Source organism: Convolutriloba macropyga, chromosome 1 (genome assembly GCF_964194025.1).
Source record: "Convolutriloba macropyga chromosome 1, txConMacr16.3, whole genome shotgun sequence".
Classification (NCBI taxonomy): domain Eukaryota; kingdom Metazoa; phylum Xenacoelomorpha; order Acoela; family Convolutidae; genus Convolutriloba; species Convolutriloba macropyga.
Window position 1 is genome coordinate 49,276,385 of NC_134468.1, and position 22,500 is coordinate 49,298,884.

Here is a 22,500-nt window from a genome sequence, read left to right on the forward strand (position 1 = left end):
TATTACAATGCTTAGGGTACCGAAATCACTGCTTTAATTTGGTGTCTCATTATCTTTAGGCTGAAAAAAGTTGAAGACCTTCTCAAACTAATCCGAATTCATTTGATTTTCAAAACTATAATGAGACTGATAAGATACACGTGTTTGGGTCTGGAGGTGAATCTTAAATTACAATTCTACGCTCGGTGGGTTTTTAAATGAAACTACTGATGTCTTTCTACATCAAAACATCAATCGTCCAAAATCGACTGAACAAAAAAACTAACTGGACTGGGCATTTAGTCCCACAGCTGCAAGTGGGCCAGAACAAAAAGCAACTTGCTCTGAGGAGACGCTATTTAATTTTTTCAAAACGTTTTAGTAGTTTGATTCAGAGTTTCATAGTCAAAAACTTTTCTAAGAATTTCTCATAAGGTTTTATTCAGGCAACAGATATAGCCGCCACAAAGATAGAAGCTGCCAAAAAGTAGTCCAAGGAAATAATCAATTAATGAGGTAATTATACTCCTAACTGCAATTTGAGGCTTGAGGCATTTTCTGATTAGTTTAAAAATTTATCTGAAGGAACTGCTATTGCTAAATTATGAATTTTGCCATAATGGATATTTAATAATGCCCCAATGTTATTAATACTGTAAGAACCCGACTGTTGAATTTTCTAACAATTATGGAGAGTCAGAGATTAAAGCAGTCGAACGTAAATTTAGAACACCGAAGCTCTCACGAGGTGAGAACCCAGATCGAATTTTGACATCGAATTTTGACAATATTGATTCACAGTAAAAAAAAAAGTTAGTTTTGTTAGCTTCACGCACCGAAAGCTGGATTATTACAATGCTTGTTTAATAGCTATACGAATAAATAGGATTAAATAGGATGTCGTTTGTTTAATATTTTGAAGTTTGTTCACGTGCTAACCTGTAACAGGGGTGCTCAGTTGTTGAGTAAGTGGAGATAGCTGAGAACTAGCTGAAGAGAGCTTGAGGAGGTCAGAGGTGTCAGAATTGGGAGTTTGGAGAGGAGGAGACAGGTTGGCGGTGGAAGTGCCCAGCCAATCATAATTAGCCGATATGGAACTGTGCAGAGGGATCTTGAGGTTGTTTTGATTGTTTAAGTTCTGATTGAATCTCCTTTTGCTTCCAGGTGAGTTGCCGAAATTGGACGAGATCAGGTGTGAATTATTAACTGACAAGCCAACAAGAGGTGATTGGGAGTGCGGGTTAAAGTGACTGTTGTTGTTGTTGTTGTTCACGCCGCCAGGTATTGCCTTCTGATTAGGCCCACTTGATGAAGTAAACAATGCGAGGCCAGGTAAGCTTGATTGGTTAGATAGTGAAGAAGTGAGGTTGTGGTGGTTGCTGTTATACTGATCAGTGTCCATGTTTCATATGGATTTCAGTCCAAATTGCCTAATGTATAAATAAGTAGTAAATTTTTGTAATAAAATTTGCAATAACTTGAACAGCCACAGCAGCTAAAATGCAGATGACTAAGTGGAGTTAAGGAGAAAGGAGGGTATGGTAGGAAAATTAGAGTGAAATGAGATTTTCAAGTGGCTACAAGGTTATGTAAGACGAAGGGGAACAATAACACTATTCAATTGATAAAAAACAGGAGTGGTAGTGGTATGTATACTAGTGGTATAACACTACTACTACTACTACTACTACTACTACTACTACTACTACTACTACTACTACTACTACTACTACTACTACTACTACTACTACTACTACTACTACTACTACTACTACTACTACTACTACTACTACTACTACTACTACTACTACTACTACTACTACTACTACTACTACTACTACTACTACTACTACTACTACTACTACTACTACTACTACTACTACTACTACTACTACTACTACTACTACTACTACTACTACTACTACTACTACTACTACTACTACTACTACTACTACTACTACTACTACTACTACTACTACTACTATTACTACTACTACTACTACTACTACTACTACTACTACTACTACTATTACTACTACTGCTACTACTGCTACTCTTAGTAGAAGTAGTAGTTGGTATATTGTGTATGTTGGCTCCTTTGACTACATGAAATATGTTGTTAGAAACCACCATCACACCACTAATGTCATACTACTGCCTGTTTTAGTACCATCGATAGATATGGGACACAATACAGATGATGTATTCGATGCTATTTTTATAGGCGCGCGTGTCTACCTATCACTGAAAATCGAGTTAGATGCAATCAAATTAATAATTGATTTAATAAGCCCCAAATTGAAAAGTAGCGAGTATATATAGATTCAGCGCTAGACAATTTTAGCGGCTAATTTCTCAACTTAATACTGATGCGAGTGCCAACTCATTAATAATGTACTTTTCCAATTTTTTCCTCATTTATTGAGTGGGGAAAAGATGATACAAATAAAAGTATTCAGTTCCCAAACCGGTAAGATAGCGTGCTTTCTCAGAAGAAAAAAGAGAAAAAATAGAATAACGACAAAAGCTGTTGAGACAACAAATCCCCTTTTTAGTTGGGAAAAGTGGAAAAAGAAGAGCTCAGCTAAATGTCCTAGATGTGAAAAATAGACAAAGTGAATTAAAATTAAAAGATTTGTTGCTGATGTTGTTGACGAGGTTTCTACCAAAAGGGATGGCTGTGAATAACTCGATATTGGTATGATGCTTATATTATTAGCTTTATGGCTGACAAACAGACAAAATAGGCATATATTTTACAGCTAACAATAGAAGCTCAAAAAGCGTGCAATTTGATCATTCTCTTACCACGTGAAATGTTTGCATGAAAAGACTGAAAAATTGTTTTCTTGTTGTTTTTTTCTGTGCTTGTTCAAAGCCTCGTGAACGAATGGAAGGCTCCAATTTGGTACTGAATTCCATCAATGAATGCCTCCCCTCTTTGATTTAATTTGGTTAACACGAGTGGTTTATGTTGGCAACCGTTTCAACTATGCAACAATTGACAACGTTTTCGCTCCTCCTGCTTCAATTAAACTTCAAGTTAATGTGAATTCGCAAAAAATGGCTGTTGGCGTTTTGCTCATGATACGACCAATTATAAAATAACACTTAGATGCAACATTCCCTTTTTTAAAATGCTAACTACTTTTTGCTTCAAATGTGCCGTTTTGAGCGATAAGCACGCGCATAGATAGACGATGATATAGAAATAGAGAGATGGCTTAATTTGATGTGTGGGTTCAGTACTAACTAACACGGTTAGTACTATGACAGGGGAGAAGGCACGGGGAGGAAGCGGAACGGCGCCTTCATTAAAAAGTCAACACAGCTTGATTAAATTTGGGATTAAGGCGATTTCCTCGACAACGTGTGAACAACTATTTGAGGAAAGAGCCTGAATGAAAATGAAACATTAAGGCGACAAGAAAATAAGAAGAGTTATAAGACATGGGAAAGATAGGAGCGGTGGGGTGGGGGGGGTAATAACAATTTAGGACTGAATCCTTTTTGGGCCCGCAGTTTATGACAGTTTGCAATTGATGGGTTAAAGATGGTGACATTACAAAGGTTCTATACTTTCCGGTTTCGACACATCAAAACTCCCAAAGGTCCAATTTGCGTCCATGTAGCAAGAGCAGAAGCAGAGTTAGATATTTTGTTGTTCCCGACCCGCTTTTGTTTCCAAACCCTACTATCAATTCACTATCTGAGTATATTAGAAGCAAAGTGAAATATGTTTGTCTTACATTTCTTGTACATTCATTCCACCATCTCTTTCAGATGCGATAGGAATTTTAAATAAGTTGCCTTTTGAAGTTACTTAATATGGAATCATCAAAGAAATTCCACATAAATTTAAAAAGCCATCAGCGGAGAATGTCTAATCGGGGTACTAATGCGCTATAGAAACGCATGGTCAAGTTATAAGCATCTTGGGTCTGATTCCATGTTATGGAATAAATTTACTTGTCATAAAGAACACTGGCACCAGAATAAAATAAAAAGCATGTGAAATTGTTTTTCTCAGCCTTTGCTTTAACTTCTCTTTCTGATAGTGTTTCCACGGAAACGCCTTAGTGTTCCAACAAATACGATAGAAATTAAAAGTAAAAAAACTTCGACTAGTAATCACTGCACAGCTCATTAAGTGTAAAATCTAGCAATTGAAATTTGTTCCGAATTTCTCTTATCGGATATTTTGTAGAAGTTATGAACTTTATGGTACTTTTGTGCCAATTTTTGTCAATTTCAAGAAAAAAGTCAATTTTCATGAAATTGACGCCCTTTAACTCAAGTTTTTAACATTTTTGCTTAAAATACGTTAAAATTGTTGTGGATAGCGACATCGGTTATAACTTAAAAGCCAGAGGTGTTGCGCCCGATATTATTAGTGATAAACTAGAACTATCTTTACAAACGTTGTGGTTCGTTCAAAACATAAAAGTTTTTTCTTGACTGTGTTTTCCTGAGGAATTTTTGCAAAAGTTTTTGAAAGTATCTTTTATTCAGTAGCCCAAAACTCATGCAACCTGACTTTGATCGCACAATTTTACGTTCTTGAAGGTCATTCAAAAAGGTGAGATACAAATTTTTCCACCAAATTATTGAATAATTTGTATCATATTGAATATTAAGATCACAACAAGGCGTCTCTGTAATGTGCGATGGCACATAAAGTTCCGACACCGCCCATCCACAATTTTGGCATAATTGTCTACCAAATGAGGAACAGATAGAAAAACCCAAAAATTATTTTTTGCGAATCCCAAAAAAGCCCAAGTCTTTTTCAAAAAATTCTGTGTGAACGATAAGATAGCCTCCAAAGCAAATAACTCAGTGGAGTAAAATTTGATGCATTAGATTGCTGTAATATGTCAATATTAAGAAAGCGAGTCAAGACGAACAGCAAAATCAAACAACAACAACAACAAACATTAATTACATCAAAAAATTTATGTCCCTCTTAAAAACTTAATTTAATAACAAAGTCAACATACCGTCAGATAAACCTAAAACTAAACAAAAATAACTTATAAATCACCAGAAAACATATACGACCAGTCCATAAAAAGGTTTGCTAACAATTATACAATAAAGAACAAAAACAGTAAAGTAAAAAAATTAACCTATTTTTTTGAAACAGTTAACTTCAAAGTAATAAATACCATTAGGAATCAATTAATATTACCACAAATTTATGATTACCACTGCTTCTATAGAAGGGCATTAGGACCTGTCCTTATTCATTTTTTAATGCGGCTAAAAGGAACAACAAAGAACAAACAAAATTTCAATTGAAACTTGCCAGAAAACGCTGTCAAAACCGTCAAGCCAAACTTTGGCACTCAAAATATATTTGATTGCGCCTTCTTCAAACAACTATAATGTAGTACGTGGCCATTCATTAGTAAGACTAGGTAACAAGTAGACAAAAAAGCGAAGTGTTAAAGTATGTAATACTTTTAATTTTTTTTTCGAAACAAAATTACATTCAATGTCATGAAAGGCATTAATTACAAAAAAGCTATTAAAATGGGGCCGTTTATTCATGAAAAGGAAGCCCTCGAGACCTGAATATTTGTTGCATCTACAAAAAGAACGTCAAATATGACAAAAATCAAATTAATTTACTTTTTTTGTGAAAAGCCGGTGTCGAAGCCAGTAAGGTCATAACAAATTCTTGAAAAAAAAGATCTTGGGACACCAATCCTTTTTACTCCCTTGACACCCATAAAATCATATTTGGCCTGTAATTAACTAACGAGGTTAATTAACAAAAAGAAACATAAAAAGAACAAAATTGCGAAGTTAAAAAGTTTTTTTTTCAATTTTGGAAAACGATTGATTTCAAAGTCATGAAATCCATCAGCTATCTACTAATGTAAGAATATCGGGTCTTCTATTCTTCCATGAAAAGCCAATGAAAGCTATCACTATACAGGAAATTTCATACGACCGAAACGACAAAGTATAAATGACAGTTAGAGACAAAATTAAAAAATTCAATTGATTTTTTTAAGAAAGAGGCGTCGAGGCCGTCAAAACGATGATGTATATCTTTCAAAATTTTAATATGATCAATTGTGCTTGATTCTGAATGCTAATAAGGTGACATGAGAACTGTCAATAATGTGATAATGTGACAAAGTTAGAAAAGGTGAAAAACTGGCAAATATCAAAACAAGGAAAAATCTGAAATCTTGTAGTATCAAAGCCAGAAAACTATAACTTCAGGCTTAAAACTGAAACCGAGAATAAACGTTAAATCAGTAGAAAGAAGAAGCAGTCTTTTTTTGCTGACACTAAGCTGGAAGTTGAACAAATTAAGAAAAAAAGTAGAGGAAAAGTTAATTAATACATTATTTATTGAAAAGTCAATTATTTTTAAAAAAAGAAACAACCATAAACTTTCAATTAAAAAACTAAATGCATTAGCTTAGAGCTGCTTAGCAAGCAAATTGGTTGGACCTATTACTCCTGAGCTTTGATTTGATATGTTCTGTTCTTTATTATTTAAAAAAAGTCTTTTTTTAAAAAAAAAGACCGACTGATTACAACCCGAGTTTTTTGGATTGCAGCAGTCCAAGAATGGCCCAAAACTAGCCCTGCTAATACCTATTGTCCGTTAAGAACAATTGATATTTCTAATGTTGTAGATATAGATAATTTGTTAGTTGAAAACTCAAAATAAATTCTGTGTTTTTGATAATCAACGAGTAAAGTTAGCAAAAAACGGCAAAGTTTTAACTACAGTGCACTCTCAGCGGACTCTGAAGTAGAAATAGCCCCCCTCTGAGTCTACAAATATTGTATGAGTGTTGTTTGGGGGTATACTGTCGACAAATTTAATCAAAGTGGACTAAAGTAGCTTATTTCGTGCTCTTTTTGATGAAAAAGGCTAAATTTTGAAATGTTTATCCAGATTTTTTGACCAAAAAAATTAAATCAAAACAATCAACAATGCTTGTTCGTCTTCAAAAATAAAACCAACGACACTATTCTTAAAAATTATAACAAATTTTAGCAAAATTGACGAAAATTTAGGCGAAAATTCCGGAAAATGTGAATAAAAACAACGTGAATTCACTCTTCTTTTCTCAGAAGTTTAAACCTCGATAACTCCCTGTAGAAAACGAAAATTAAAAAATCTTTTTAGTTCCCTATTCTACGCTGGACGAGCTTTCTAATGATACCAGTCTCAACTCTCTACGATGAATATATCGAGCGGCGAAAATTCACGGAACAAAAAAAAACCCATTTGAGTATATAGTTCCTCCCCCCTCAAGAGGGTCGGAACAAAATGATATCGTAACAAGATACTCACTATGAAACAAACTATGGGATCTTGTGACAACATCAAGCTTATGACCGCAACAAGAGGAGTGTTGCTGAAATGAATGATCCGACGTTTTGGCTAAAATTTCCAAATTCACGCATTTTAATCAGAAATTACATCAAATATGTGGCTCTAGCCCAATTTGTTTAAATGTACAAACCTAGTGAATTAAATGTATACACCAAATCTAATGCTTTGAAGTACAAACCTAAAACCGGCTAAGCTGTTCTTCACAAAATTTCTATTAGTGTTCTCGAATTAAAATCTTGCATAATTTGTTTTCTAGTTTAACAACATAAATATTCAATAATTATCATTTATTGCTGAGTTTTCTATATTGTTGTCGAATTATCTTTCTCTTGCCTATGGAAAAGTAATGTATTTTAAATGGACGATCGCCAATACCAATTCTGGGTTTGGTCTGAAGGTGGAGATTTACATTATAAAAATTATTCGTGTTGTATTGGGGCGCTGTCTTTTTTCAAAAGTTTTGCGCCTTCCTTTTTTGTTAATTACAGAACGCAACGATTTGAAAAAAAGGATCTAATATTAACCAACTGCATATACGTTCAAATGAAGCCCAATGGACATATATTAAAATTTCGGTGAAAATCTCATGGTTTTCATGGTTTCAACACTACGTTTCTCTAAAAAAATTATTGAAATTTTGAGTTTCATTTATATTCACAACCGTATGACTTAATTTCATTAACCACTTGCTTAAGTGGACTCCTAGTGGTGTAAAAGTCAATCTACCTAACTATTGTTTGTTATTTGAAAACTGGGGGTTGTTATAACATTGAAAATTATTGGTTTTTTAAAAAAATATATTGATTTTTGAGATTTGTTTTTTTCTCGTCATATTTCTGTCAATTGGTAGCCTAGTCTGAGCCAAGTGAAGTTGACTCCGTTTTCTAGTCAATCAAAATATAATTTTCATTACAGTTTTAAGTTTTAGGTCATCGTTTTTTGGCTTTGATATCAAAAGTTTCCAAAAAAATTTTTTTAGACATGAGACCATTTTTGAGGTTTTTTGTTGCGTTGCCAGGTTATGACATTAATGACAAGACCCATATCCCATCAAGAGCGTCTAAGGAAGGCGCTATTGAACTATTGAACGTTTGTAAATTATTAGAAAAGAGATTTGGTTTTTAAATGCTTCGAAATTAGACTGAAGTTTTGAATTTTGCTTTTAATTTTGTTTTTTTTCTGTCATCTTATTCTGGATGTTTGACTAAAGTCTTATTGCTTCCTATGGATGTGTAATTGAGCATTATTACTGATTTCAGTTGCCATTTAATGGTTTTCTTGTTTTTGATTTTATTTGATTTCAAATAATAGAAACGTAATTTTTTTTAGAAACTTTGCCCGATTTGTGCTGTTTTTGTCTACTTGCTACCTTGTCTCAATGAAATCAAGTCCCATTTTTTCCATTGATTTATTTTATAAATGATTTTATTGTTCAATTTAGGTTTAATTATGCGATTTTATCTTAATTTTGCGTTTAGGTGATTTCTTAAAAAAAATAAATTGATTTTTCGTCAGAGTTACTGCTGTTTCCTGTCGTTACCTGATTTTGCTGTTTGTTTTCTCTCGAAATCTTCTCAAAGGCATATTTTTTGGCCTTCTAATAAAGCGTCGTTTATTAATTTCTTGGTTTGAATTTGGGGTAATTTTTTATTCGTTAACCAACATATTTTGAGCAGAATTTTTGAAAGTTCTCTATCTCTTCATCATTTGAAAGATGAATAGTTAAAAAATGCGAATAAGCGGGGTTTAAACATTACATGTGATCTTATATTACTGGGGTTCTTTGCCACATTACTTAAGCATTAAAAATTAGTACTCAAAGTAAACATTGTGTGAAGATTCTTAATTCAAGCTAACACGAATTGCTAGGTTGAAAATAACTATGCGAAGCATTTTTATCACTTCTAAATTATGAAAAACAAAATGGGAAAACCTTATTTATGACTGCAAAAATGGAACCTAAGAATTTTTTTTGAAAATCAGCAATGATCCATTTTCTGTGTATCAATTAAGAAATCCCCATTTTGACTTTAATTCTTTCTCGAAGTATTTTATTGTCACAACAAAAACTCTTTTCTAGGGGAACACTCATTTTCTTCAAGAAGTTTCTTAATAATATTTTTTGCGCAAATCGGAACGCCTGTTAAAATTTTTTGAAACTAAAATTACAGAAATTATTTGCTGGGAAATTCGCGCCACATCTGACGGCAATATTTAGTTATCTGAAGTTCCTGTGGAGAAGATGGACTTCTTTCGTTTAAACTATTGTTTTCAGGAATAAAAACAGAAAAATAACAACTCTTGTACAATTTTGTCCCCAATAACAGTCAGTTTGTGTCACTTTCTTATACTTGATCTCACTTACACAATCTTGATTCTACTTTTAATTTATACTTTTAAACCGCAGTTCTTGTTTTTTAGCCCTATGTTTTCAAAATATAGCATCGAGCATTAATAATTGTTTCAAGACACAACGACATTCTTTGCTCCTCTTTCTGATTGCTTTCGACCACTGCTAGGAATCTTTCAATCTCAATTTAAGGAGAGGAAAAATACTCAAACCAAACCCAAAGTGAGAAAAAAAGTTAATGAAGGGTTTTTGTCAGGATACCAGAGTTTGATTAAAAAAATAATTTGCCAATTTTTCCATGGAAATTCCCCAAAATCGTTGCTTGTTGGATCCAATGCAACTAAAAAATCAATAGCAATAACGGAGAACATTTTAAACTTTAACAAACATATGAAATGGTTAATTGTTTACAAGATAATTTTGACGTCAATATATAATTTCAAAAAACATTTAATGCAAAAGTAACCAACATCAGTATTCGAGCTTAAATTATAGTGTATTCGCTGATTATAGTGCCAATCAAAATAAAAATAATATTCTGAGCTCTTCAGAAGTTCAAGTTTGCCGAAAAGATAGGATAAACATTTTAATATGAACAGCCTAAAGACGTTGAAAAAATTGGTTCACTGAAAAGAAAGGACAAGCTCTGTTTTTGGTTTTACTACCTGTGACGTAATGCATCCAGGAAGTTTATCAGCGTGACCAACTACTGATAGAATAGATTTAGCCGTAAGAATAGTGAAAAGATTGTTGAACAAAATGGTTGCCAGCAAAATCAAATCGATTTAAGTCTATCTATCTATCTAGTTGATAAATTGGCGATAGAGCGGAACTGAAATCGGAAAGAGTCTGGGGGTAATTGATACGCGTTGTGTTATAGTCAGGATAGTACCAGATTGCTGTCCTAAGTCAAATATGAGCAAAAAGGAAAGGAAGAGGTACATAAATCTCTACTTGAGAAGAACAATTTAGCCGCCGAGGAAATAAATGTTTTCGTCTTATCTAATCTCGGCTAATGTAGTTAGTTCCTACTATACGCTTGACGATGGCACTAGAAGTAGTGGTTAAAATAGCTTCGAAGCTGGGAATGTGTCTATTGTTTGAGGAATGTTTTTGTTCTTGTTCCTGGACAATAATGCATCAACATCCATCACTCACGGACTGGATTGTAAATTTATCAGTTTAGTTATTAAAAGCTGCATTTCGCAAACACTTTTATTGACCCCCCGTACGGTCGTAAAACGGACAACAAGACTAAGATAAAAACAGGATATCGCTTTCACTTGGTCTCGCATGGTCATTTTGAATTGAATTAAAAAATAAAGCCGCAATTAGTTAGCCTTTTTCAACATGATCTTAATATAGTGCTGCTATACATGTTGCTATTCACACATAATTCCATCATAGAAGTCGTAATCCAAATTGAAAATTGAAAGATGAAGGCATCTATAATTGTTATTTCATGCAATTATAATGATTTGTTTAATCTCATCCTATTGTTTAATCCCTCCAACGAATGATAACATTTAACAAAGAAAAATAAAAATCATGAGTTGTCAAAATTTATTAAAATTTTGACCGTTTCACACTTTCTATTTATGCGCTAATAATTTACTGAAAATAGTTTATGAAATTGATATTGTGAATAAGGTAATGATAAATTCCCTCAAATTAAGATTCATCAGCATTTTTTGGTAGGGGTACAAAAAACTCCAAAAGTGTTGTGACAAAAACCAAATAACTTTTAATTTTCTATCTAACAATTATATCAACCAATCAAATTACTTACGTTCCAGGAAAAAAGTGTGGCGTTTCAGGTGCTCCCAACTTTAGAAAAGAGGACACATTAGAAATTCTTGAAACAAAATTGGGCGAGTTTCAATTATTTAAAATATTCTGCGCGAAAACGTTCTTTGTGTTTTGAATAAACCGCTTCTCATTACATGACAAATGTCAGATTTATTGAATATATTTACTAAATGTTGTCACTTTTTCCACGCCATAAGCATCTCATTTCCACAAAATTAAGATAGTGTCAATTAGACCGAAATGAAAGAAAACTTGATTACTGATTAATTTGCGAAAGGTCCCTCTCGATACTACTTGGGGATTAAGAAGACAATTAACGGTTTCGCGATTAGCCATATCACTGTTCATAAAACAAAAAAAACTTTTATATTAGCCTTCAGTTAATTATTAATAAAGATCGAGCTACAACGTTTTAGACAAATTACATCTTCAAAATTGTGAAAATTGTGGTTTCATTGATCCGTGAATACTAATGGAAAAATATATGCCTATGACGAACTTGCCATTTCCGAAATCAGTCACGTTATGTTATATTTTAAAAAAATTAGCGCAAACAACGATTAAAATGTTGAGGTATTAAATCACTCCTGAAATTAACGAGATGGTTGATAAACAACTGTATAAGGTTTTGTGGGATAATATAAAAAAAATTTCAGAGTTCATTTTTGCACTCCATAAGAGCAAAAAAATTATGCATCAGATGCGTCTTAGGAAGAAACATTTGTTGCTTGATTTGAATTCAAACATTATTGGAGCGTAATTGTGTCTCTTTAATCATCCATATCTGTCCTTTTCAATAATTTCCTTTATTTATTTGTCAGAAGCATATTATAAAATTGGACAACTAAGGAAACGTATTGTCGTTTTTTTTTAAAAAAAAATCAGTTTTTGGTAAGTTTTCTGTCCAAACTGTTTTACTTATTTTAATTCATACTTTAGTTTTTCCTGTCCTTTACATAGAAATTTTTATTGTTTGGTTGGATGAAAAATTCCTTTTTTATCTCTCGTTGTCAGAATTAGCTGCTGATGAGCTAGAAGAGTATTGTTTTGCTTTCAAAATTTTCTTTGACTGTTCCATTGAGGTAATCAAAGAAAAATTTTGCAAAGTGTAACATAAAATATATGTGTTTCACTAGAACACACAATTTCATTCTCTTCAAAATTCAAAACAGAAAACAAAAGCAACTTTCATGATTTTAAAAATAACGGACAGGGAATGACAATACAGGTATAATCTCTCTAGAATCAAGCAGACCCTCTAAGTAGAATAAGTTACTAGTGTTACTTGTCTACCCGCCAATGCAGCAGTATTCGATTACAGCCAACTAAATAACTGATGACAACAATGGGGATACCCGGGTCACCCAACACACAACTTTCTATGATTTCGTACTAGGTTATATTTGATTTGTATGATTTTTTCATACAAGGATCATACAAAAATTAAAACCTTCTCTCAAAAGGCTCCACTCCTAATGTTCTAACAAACTGATACTAAAAAAACAATCAATGATGCAGAATGTCTTTAAAAAATTTTTTTATTTTTAATCATACTAGGTCATATATGATTTGAATGATTTCTTAGTATTCATATAGGGATCATACAAAAAATACCAATACAAGGGAAAATATCAATTAGTCAGTTACAGGAGAAACAAATGAAGCCATATTTGGCATTTCCATTGTTATAAAAAGGCAAATTAAAAATTGAGAATTCTTTGAAATCATACTAGGTCATTTATGATTTATATGAATTCTTGGTATTCATACAAAGATCTTACAGATTTTATAAAATTAATTTAAAAAGCCAATTTTGGCTTGTTCAAACTCTTTGTAACACAAAAAAAAACATCACGAATCACAGTTTAGGCAAACCAACATCATCAGTTAAAAAATTACAAAAATAATTTGTCGCTTTCAATGACGTTTTAATCATTGCATAGGCCTCTCTGTAGTCAAACGAACAACGGAAATGGTTTGTATTAACTTGTTGTAGTTAGAGTAACTTGTTGAAAATATAATCCTGCTATGTACCGTTTTTGGTTGACAAGAGGATTTACACTCTTTGCACAAGTTTAAGATATGAAGATGATGAAAAGTTTCGTAGTAAGATTTTTTTCTGCATGCATTCTTACTTCTCATGAAGGGATCATGTATGAATTATTTGAATTCATGCAGGGGTCGTGTATGAGAACTTGGATTTCATTCACGGATGATAAATGATTTCTTTGTTTTCATAGAAGGATTGTACTAAGAAATCGAGTATGGACAGTATAAAATCATATATGGTTCCTTGTATGAAATCAAAGAAACTTCGAACCTGGTACTTTAAAATTTTTCATGCAATATTGATTGGATTATTATATACAAACGCACATTTCCACTTCTCCCTGTCACTTTATGAAAGCCACTATCAAGTCAATAAGAATGGACATAATTTGTTCACTCTACTTGATAGAGAAAAGGGCAAGGGTTTCATTTTGGGCAATGGTTTCATTCGTTCCTCGATCACATTTTGTTTTCCAGAAGGGATTGCTACTTGATTTATACCATAAAAGTTGCTAACACTTCTTCAGAACAATTTTTTTTGTTTTTATGAGATAATAATGTTCTAATTACACTGATAATGTTTTTATTAATACGGAAGCAGACAACAGTCGGCTATTTTAACTTTTACTGCTTCCTTAAATTGGCTATAATCAACCGCAGGGAGCCCAAAGGATTCTTTTATTTCTCTGTAGTCAACATTTAATTAACATGATTTTTCAGTCTATCGTTAACATAAATTTCGGTTTCAGTTTCACACTCTGGTTTAAGATCTGTATGGAAAACAGATAGAACAGCTGTCAAAAAAATTAATTTACGTTCGTTTATAGTTGCCGACTTGTGTGCGTCTTTCAATTTTTCCAGATTATGTAGCTTTCATTCACATCGTGAGGTTAAATTCAGTCTGGACATACTGGATTTGGGTCTGCGACCTCAACCTGGGTATAATTCAAGCTAATACTTTAAGCCAATTGGGTCAAGAACAACTCATTGGCCTTTTAAGACAGCGACAACTGATCTATTAGCACGATTCGAACTCGAAAAATGTTCCATTAAAAAAATTCCCTCTTTTTTAAGTTAAAATTTAATTTTTTAAGATGAAAGCATCATGTTCTCAAGCATTACTGGAAAAAGTCTGCTTAACGTTCATTTTCGAACAAAAAGGGCAATAAAAAATAAAAACTTGGCTTTTTCAAAATAAAAACTAAAAATACAATTTTTGTTGTCTATAAAAATAAGTTTCAACATTCTAGTTTCCAAAAGATAAAAAAGTATTATGTAAGGCCTGTACTGTACATCACTGCTACGTTTAGTATGGAGCCAGGAATATCCGGAAAAAAAATGTGTTGTAACTATGTTGTTGAAATATTGACTAGGCGTTGTAGCTATTTCCACATAAAAAAACTAAATTGTGCCATGGATCTGGGTATGACCGCACCCAGTGTTCATTTATTAGCTAGGATATCTGATCTAATAATAAAAATAAAAAACTTGTTCAGTTTCTTTTTTCAAAATTACAATGAAAAAATTTCATTGCATACAAAAGAAACAGAAACAGAGTACACGCTCAAATACGGTCTGCCGAGGAATACAAGGCAAAATAAATAGCACTTCAAAATTCGTTTTGGATTGCCGGGGAATTAAAATACAAAACACATCTTAAGGAAAAGCAATTAATAAAGCTCGATTGTCGATTATTTCGCTTTATTTAAAAAACAAAGCCAAAAAATTTTTACTCGTCGATATGCTATTTTTAGGATTCCTCTCACAAAATAATGTTCAATAAACAGTAAAGTTTGAAGCTTGTTATTGAATTTTTTTAACCTATTGGTCAACTTTATAACTTTTTTGGATCACGAGAGGCTCATAGCTTAGTTGATATTTTGAAGACATCAACTTTTAAGAAGGACTTCGTCTGAGTTACAGCAACTTCACCACTAATAATTGAGAATAAGAAAACTTGCAGAAAAATGCAGCTCTCTCGCAGAAAAATTCTGCATTTCCTCAATAGTTCATAACTTGAGTTAATTTTTCTTGAGTGAAAAATGACTCTCGTTAAAATTTCATCAATCTAATTTCAAAATACCCAAAGCAACAGAATTTCAAAACGAAATAAAACCCTAATTTCAACATTTGGTGGAGCATAACAATTTTGCTGAGCCTCTAATACAGACAACTAAATTTTGTGAGTGTAATTTTTATAGTGTTTAATTGGTTTTTATTGACCAATTGTGTTCTACTGTTTTTCCAAAACAACCTATTGAGTATCAATTTCAGGTTTTGCGCATTATTTAAAAATTGTTCAATTTTGATTGTCATTTTTTCCAAAAGAAAGTAAGAGAATTTTACCGCAGGTCGAAATTAAATTCGTTTTCTAATTATCAATTGCTGTTTTTTTGAGCTTATATTAACGTTTATACATAACAATTTCTGACCCAGCTGAAATTTCTATTACCCTGTCATCTGCAGATAGTAATGTGTTCCATTCGGCAATGACAGTTTATTCTCATCCCGTTGATTTGATTATGTCATTCACTTATATTAGGAAAAGCAATGGCCAGAAAACTGCCCTACCCGGGTCGAGGTGTCACCGCTAAAGATCGCTAAAAGATGTAAGATTTGCGGTGAGTTTGAGTAAAAGTGTAAGATTTGCGTTCAATGCGATGAATGCGGTGAAAAAAACTTTTAAGCGGTGAAAATTTTTATCTGGCCGCTTAAGCGGTGAAAGAAAATTTTTCACCGCTACCAGCAGAATGCGGTGAAAAAAAAATTTTCAGCGCTACCAGCAGAATGCAGTGAAAAAAATTTTCACCGCTATCGGCAGAATGCGGTGAAAAAAAATTTCACCTCTAAAATTGCAAATCTTACAAATATTCACCGCTAATTTCAAAGTTTATCTTAATTTTACAGGAAATATCAATAAAGTAAGTGACAGATGGCGCAGTGGACTAACAAGTTAATGACATGCATGAGGTGAGAGGTTCGCACCCGTGTAGGGCAGTTTTTTTGTGAGAAATACGGTGAATGCGGTGAAAAAACGAACGCTGAAAGATGCGGGCGCTTTGCGGTGAAAAAAGTTTTTTTTTCACTGCTATTCACCGCTAATCTTACATTATTTTTGGACCAAACCTCGACCCGGTTCTTGCAACAGACGTATTGAGTAAACACATTTCTTACTTGAGAAAACTGAACACAACGATATGGATATGAACAAAATAACAGAAAATTGGGACCTCCTGATCCATAATCCTTACATTTTCCAAGAAAAGTATCTAATGGCCAGTGTCAAATGCACTTCTCACATCCCGGAAAATGAGAATAGGATTACACGACTTGTCGACTAATTTTTGTCACCAATTTTCAATCTAAACTAAAATTGAGCCAACGGTACTTTTTTCAGCTCCAAAGACAACTGATTGTTTGATCGTTGTGATTCCTTTTTGAATCATTTTTTTGTCAAATTTTCAGAATCTTCCGCAGTTTTTGGTAATAAAGAAATTGATTCGATGTTTGACTGATTCCTCTTTTCGCAAATTTATGTTTTGCAAGTTCGTGCTAAAAGAATTTTTTTCAACAAAATTTGGCAAAGAAAATTTCTTAGCATGGTAATTTAACATTTTGACTAATGGTTTCAATTGAGTTTTATATGTCTACCTTCCGAACGTAGGTGCACAAACAAGGGGCTTGATATTTAAAGGCGCTGTGAGCTGTTGCTCAAAATTTGTAGTAAAAAAAATGTGAGCACTTAAGTTGACTATAAACTTCTGGACTTTAATCTGTAATTTCTTCGAAAACGCATACCTCTATAGAAAGAGTAAGGAAAATTGTTTCTCCTGAAAAATATATTGTTCCTAAACAGTTTTTTGTTTAAAATTTGATCGAGATCCGTCTTGGATATATTAATATGCCGTACGAAAATAAAAGTTTGAAATAGTTGAATGATGAATGAAGCACGGAAATTGTTCCTTTATCAAAAAAGCAGCCCTGATTTTAGCAAAATTCCATCAACGATTGCCAATATCTAAAGTAAAAAATTAAATTCAAACTGCGAAGCCCATAAAAACTCAATTATTGTAAATAATTCACTTTACGACTTCGATTTGACAATAGGGTTATTTTTTAATTTTCATTCAATGTAGAAAACTTTTTCATATCAATATTAATGGATATTTTAATAAAACAGAATCGTTATCAAATTTTTATCTTTTGAACTGCTTGTCTGTTTGTAGGTAACTTTTTCAAATATGAAAGCTAAAGAAGGGGCTCAATTTAAATTTTACTTTCAAGTGCTCAAATACAAAACAAATGCAAGTATAGATCAAAACTTTTAGCTAATTGAATATAACAAGTTACCCACCAATTAGTCAGAAGACCTGAATTCACTATTTTTCTCAGATAACTGCACGTTTTCAAGTGGTTAATTCCACCACCGTACTACAATTTTTTCTCTATCTGAAGTTAAAAAATTCATTTTGAATCTCAATCTCAATTAGACCGGTTTTGCCAAATAAATATTTTGAAGAACAAAAGTTACCCATGATTTATAAACCCACTAAATATGTTTTATATCTTGCACCGATGATATGGCCTGAACGCATAAGCGCAGCTGCGTGAATCCAATTTGCTCCGGAGAGAAAAGTTTTTGTTTATAGATTGATTCGATCTAATTTTTGATTTCTCAACACTTTATAGTGAAGACAACATTAGTTGGTCTATGGTTTGACGGGTCACTGGCAGTGGTATTTCCGCCCTTGTAATAGTGGTATAGCCATTTTGAAGCAATATGGGACAAATTAGATTCAAATGAAATGATCAATAACATTGTTGTTAATAATTATACAAACTGTACAATGACAACAGTAACTGATAGTTGCAAAAGCTGAAAACTAATGCCATCAAGAACACTTGTTGATCCGACCCAAATGTAGGGGGAGGAAATATATACTCAAATGGTTTCTTTTGTTCAGTCAATTTTGGTCGATCGATATGTTCATCGAAGAAAGTTGAGACTGGTGTCATTGGAAAAACCGTCCGGCGTAAAGTATGGAATTAAAAAGATGTTTTTTTTCGTTTTTTACAGGGAGTTATCGAGGTTTAAAGTTTTGTGAATATTAGTCGGAATTCCATTTTTCACATTTTTTGTTCTCAATTTCCGTATTTTTTTTTACCAAATTTTCCTCAATTTTGCTAAAACTTGTTATAATTGGACACAACAATGTTATTGATTTTACTTTTACGTATAGAGAAGGCTTGTCGATTAATATTTTTGCAATAATTTGCAACTTTTTGAAAATCAGACTTTTTAGATCTAACCCCCGCTGCCACAATCTTTGGATACTTCAAAGAAGGCTAGTTGTGATTGCATTTCCTATGGGAGTCTTCTGGAATAAAATTTTGCTGGTTTTTCCTAGATATATCTCCATGATTATTCAATTTGCATCGCTTATTTTGCTAATTTATATTTTTGCGCACGTATTAAAAAATAAATTATCTGTTTTGGTCGCGCAGCAAAATCGGGACTGGGTTTGGACAAATCTTGGATTTTTACAATCGATAAATATTCGGATTATATTGGTGCGCGCTCCCTTTCAAAATATAATTGCATTTTTGTATTTTTCACGTTGATTACCGACGATAAGGATTCCAAATCAATGTCCAATTAACGAGAGATCCTTTTTGCAACAAAATGAGGCCAAATTAATGTATATTATGTCCTCAGAGAAAAGATCATCTTTATGGCATGGACAATGTGTCTTCTAAATTTTAATTGGTTTCATTTATTTTGTCTTCATTTCTCATTCCTGTTGCGGCCTAATGATTTTGTCTTAGAAACAAAGATGCAATTGCGTCATGTAAAAGCTATAGGTAAGGAAAAACAATTTTTGCAAAAATTTCATTGAATAGCTGACAGTATTAACGGCTGTGAAACCGTTCTCTCGCAAAATTTATAAAAACTTTATTGTTTTTGACTCCAATTGTCGTTTTTTGTTGTCATACGGTTTATTCTTCACTACCAAAAGCTTTAATTACTTCTATGCAAATTTAAAATAATCTAGTAACTGATTTCAATTTATAGCTATCGGCGTTATTGACTTTCAGTTAGTTTTTTTTTTGAATTCAAAAAAATTTTAAGTAGCAAATTCAGATTTGTTTTCAGATTTGTTCTTTCAAACTAATTTTTTCAATGTTTTTCAATGCCTTATAGTTCCAATAATTCAACACTGTGTCTTCGATAAATAATTGTGAAATTTTGACTTCTGTCCATATTCCGTAATTGATGTTTTTTAATCTTATGATACGGTCTCTTATAACCAGCAGAATAAAGTTCTCAAGCAGTTGAAAGGTATTTTTTTTTTGGTTTTAAGTTGAAAGCTTATGGTTTGTTTGGATTATGAAAATACTAGTTTTAAACATCAGTAGATGTGTTTGAGCTTTGTAATTTTATCTAAATTCTGTCAATTTTGTAGCATGGTCTTTGTAACGCTGGTCGCATCCATTTTGTTGTGAACTAAGATCTAAGACATATAATGGTTTTAATCCTAGTTAAGGTTTTCTTGGCTTTCCTAAAATGCATTTTCTTAAGGGAATTGCTGTTTTTGGATATGGGCCCATTTCTGAGTCTTTGGTTTTCTTGTCACATTATAACACTAATGTTTTTGCCCAATTGGCGTTGTAAAAATGTGGAAGTGAAGGTATTTTACGTTTTCTATGAATAGCCTGTATTCTTAACGGTTGCGACACCGCTTTCTTCTTAAATTTAGTGAACTGTTCTCTTCGTTTTTCCGTTCTCTTTGTTGTCCTGGCATATTTTGGATAATGACAGGTCTCAGTTCCTTTCTATGAGGTATAAACGAATTCTGTTAATGTGCCAAGTTGATACGTATTGATTTTAATCAGTCTGAAGTTCGTTGTTTTCAAAAAAAAAAGTATTTTTGAACTTTGTGCTTTTTCCTCTGCTTTGTTGAATTGTTACGGCGTCTAATTTTTGATAGGTGTTATATCTTACATAATGAAGTACAGATTAACTTGCTTAATTCAGATTTCATCTGATTTCATTATTTTTGTTATTAAGTGTTTTTTAATTATAGACATCAAATTTTGGTCGTAAATAATCTTTGCTATCATTTGATTTTTATGTGTTCTCTTGTCCAGTACTCTCATAAATGGCACGTCTCATCGAATCTCTAGTCCAGTATTATTTTTTTACTTATTTGTTTGCTGAACGATATGTTAATTTTCGGAAAGTTTTCATCTCTTCCTCATTTTGTAGACGATTAAATCAAAACGTGGATGCGCGGGGTCGGAACATTATGTGCGAACGCACAATACCGATCCTCCTTGTTTCCTTTCTTGTTATCTTTATGTCTTAGAATCAGTTTGCGAGAGTTTTTGTTTCAATTCGTCTCATTTTCAACCTCTTCTTAGATTTTGCGCTTGGAATAAAGACAATTATTCGATTGAATTGTGACTTTAATTTCATTTAATTGTTAATTTTGTTGTTTAAATTGTTAATTTTGCGTGTAACATTTAGTCTTATATCACAAACTCTTGATATTTCTCTTATGTTACTTTTATGTTTGGAGATGCATGTGACAAGGCTTATGCTGCTGTGATCAATCCGTTTGCTGAACTTCAACCTTAAATTGAAAATTTTTCTTAATTTCTGGGTGGCTATTCCCATAAGTAATACATTGTTGGACACATCAACGTAAATGAATGCAGTGTAATTCTATCTCTGGTCTCAAAGTAGCTGTATGAAATATAAATTTGTTGGTGAATAAGGAAGAATAAGTAAAGAAGAAGAGCTATAAATAAAACAGCTCAAGGGTTTTAAGCAAAAGCATAGAGGGCAAATCACGCGGCCAGTACAAAAGGGGCTAAATTTGCCAATTAGTTTTTCAAAGATGTTCCAATTATGATTACATCAAAGGTAGCCGGATGGCCAATAAACAAAACCAATAAAGCACGTCAATGGCACCATCAATTGGCAACCGATACTTACTCATGTGTACAATAATAGCCTGTTCTATACACTAAATTTTTGTGCTCCCTCAAAAATCAACTAAATATTGCATCTCTATGAATTCAGACTGTATTTACCATTTTCATATGAAAAATATGGAAAGAGTATAGAGAGTGAATGAATGAAGTGTATTTAATGAAGCAATTTAGACGCCCTGTTAACATTTACCTGATTCTAAACTAAAACTATTTGTGTTTTGTCTGCGCATCATTTAGCATAAAGTTTCACCAAACCTAAAAACTACAAAACACAAAAGTGAAAAGAACAAAGTTAGCTTAACAAAGATTTTTGGTTCATTCCTAATGAGACTCGAAGAATTTCCGCAAATTTTCCAAGAATATATGACGCAATTAGTATATTTGTTGAAACTCAGTCGCTGGAGTTTCAATATGGACAAATTAACTTAAACAAAATTTAGGTTAATTTGTCCAGAAAATAAACATTTTCCGGTTCTTTCCCGTCTTAATCTCAGTGGTCATATAATATACAGTCCCCCAATCCCCCCCCCCCCCCGTTACCGTTAGTACACCACAATGGAGGCTATTATTCTATAATTTCGTGGGAGTGGGTATAATGCGAAAGATCTCATTTTCCTATATCGTTCAAAGCATTTTGGACTACTTGAAGGGTCTTGTCTGATCAGGATCAGAGAGGTTGATTTGGTTATTTCTATCTGTTAATACAGTTATAGGCTAAGAGGTTATTTCTACCAGATGGTAAGATGAAGTGACTAAATGGTGTATGGTTGAATGAATTGGACTGAAAGGTGAAGAGGTTGAAGAGATATTTGGGTAGTGTACTGCTCATTGTGAGAGATGCCAGCCAGGAAGACAGTAGACAGTTGTTCACTCACTCATTCACTCACTCACTAACACGCACACCAAGGGAGAGAGAGGGGGAGAGAGAGCGAGGGGTGTGTGGGGG

At 32.9% G+C, this 22,500-nt stretch overlaps 1 protein-coding gene across 8 annotated transcripts in view; it reads right to left on the reverse strand.

Moving 5' to 3' along the window:
• Nucleotides 1–21,207, reverse strand: part of LOC142339873 (uncharacterized) — a 345,440-nt gene extending 324,233 nt beyond the window's left edge. For 2 of the 8 annotated variants that reach the window (XM_075390249.1, XM_075390238.1), the window contains exon 1: nucleotides 919–1,655. In XM_075390249.1, coding sequence (XP_075246364.1) covers nucleotides 919–1,381 — 463 coding nt within the window. In that variant the 5' untranslated portion in view covers nucleotides 1,382–1,655. Of the gene's footprint in view, nucleotides 1–918; nucleotides 1,658–2,447; nucleotides 2,793–10,363; nucleotides 10,897–21,190 lie in introns of those variants that run through there. The other 6 variants (XM_075390195.1, XM_075390220.1, XM_075390202.1 and 3 more) reach the window with 6 other exon arrangements.
• Nucleotides 21,208–22,500: the final 1,293 nt, after the last annotated feature.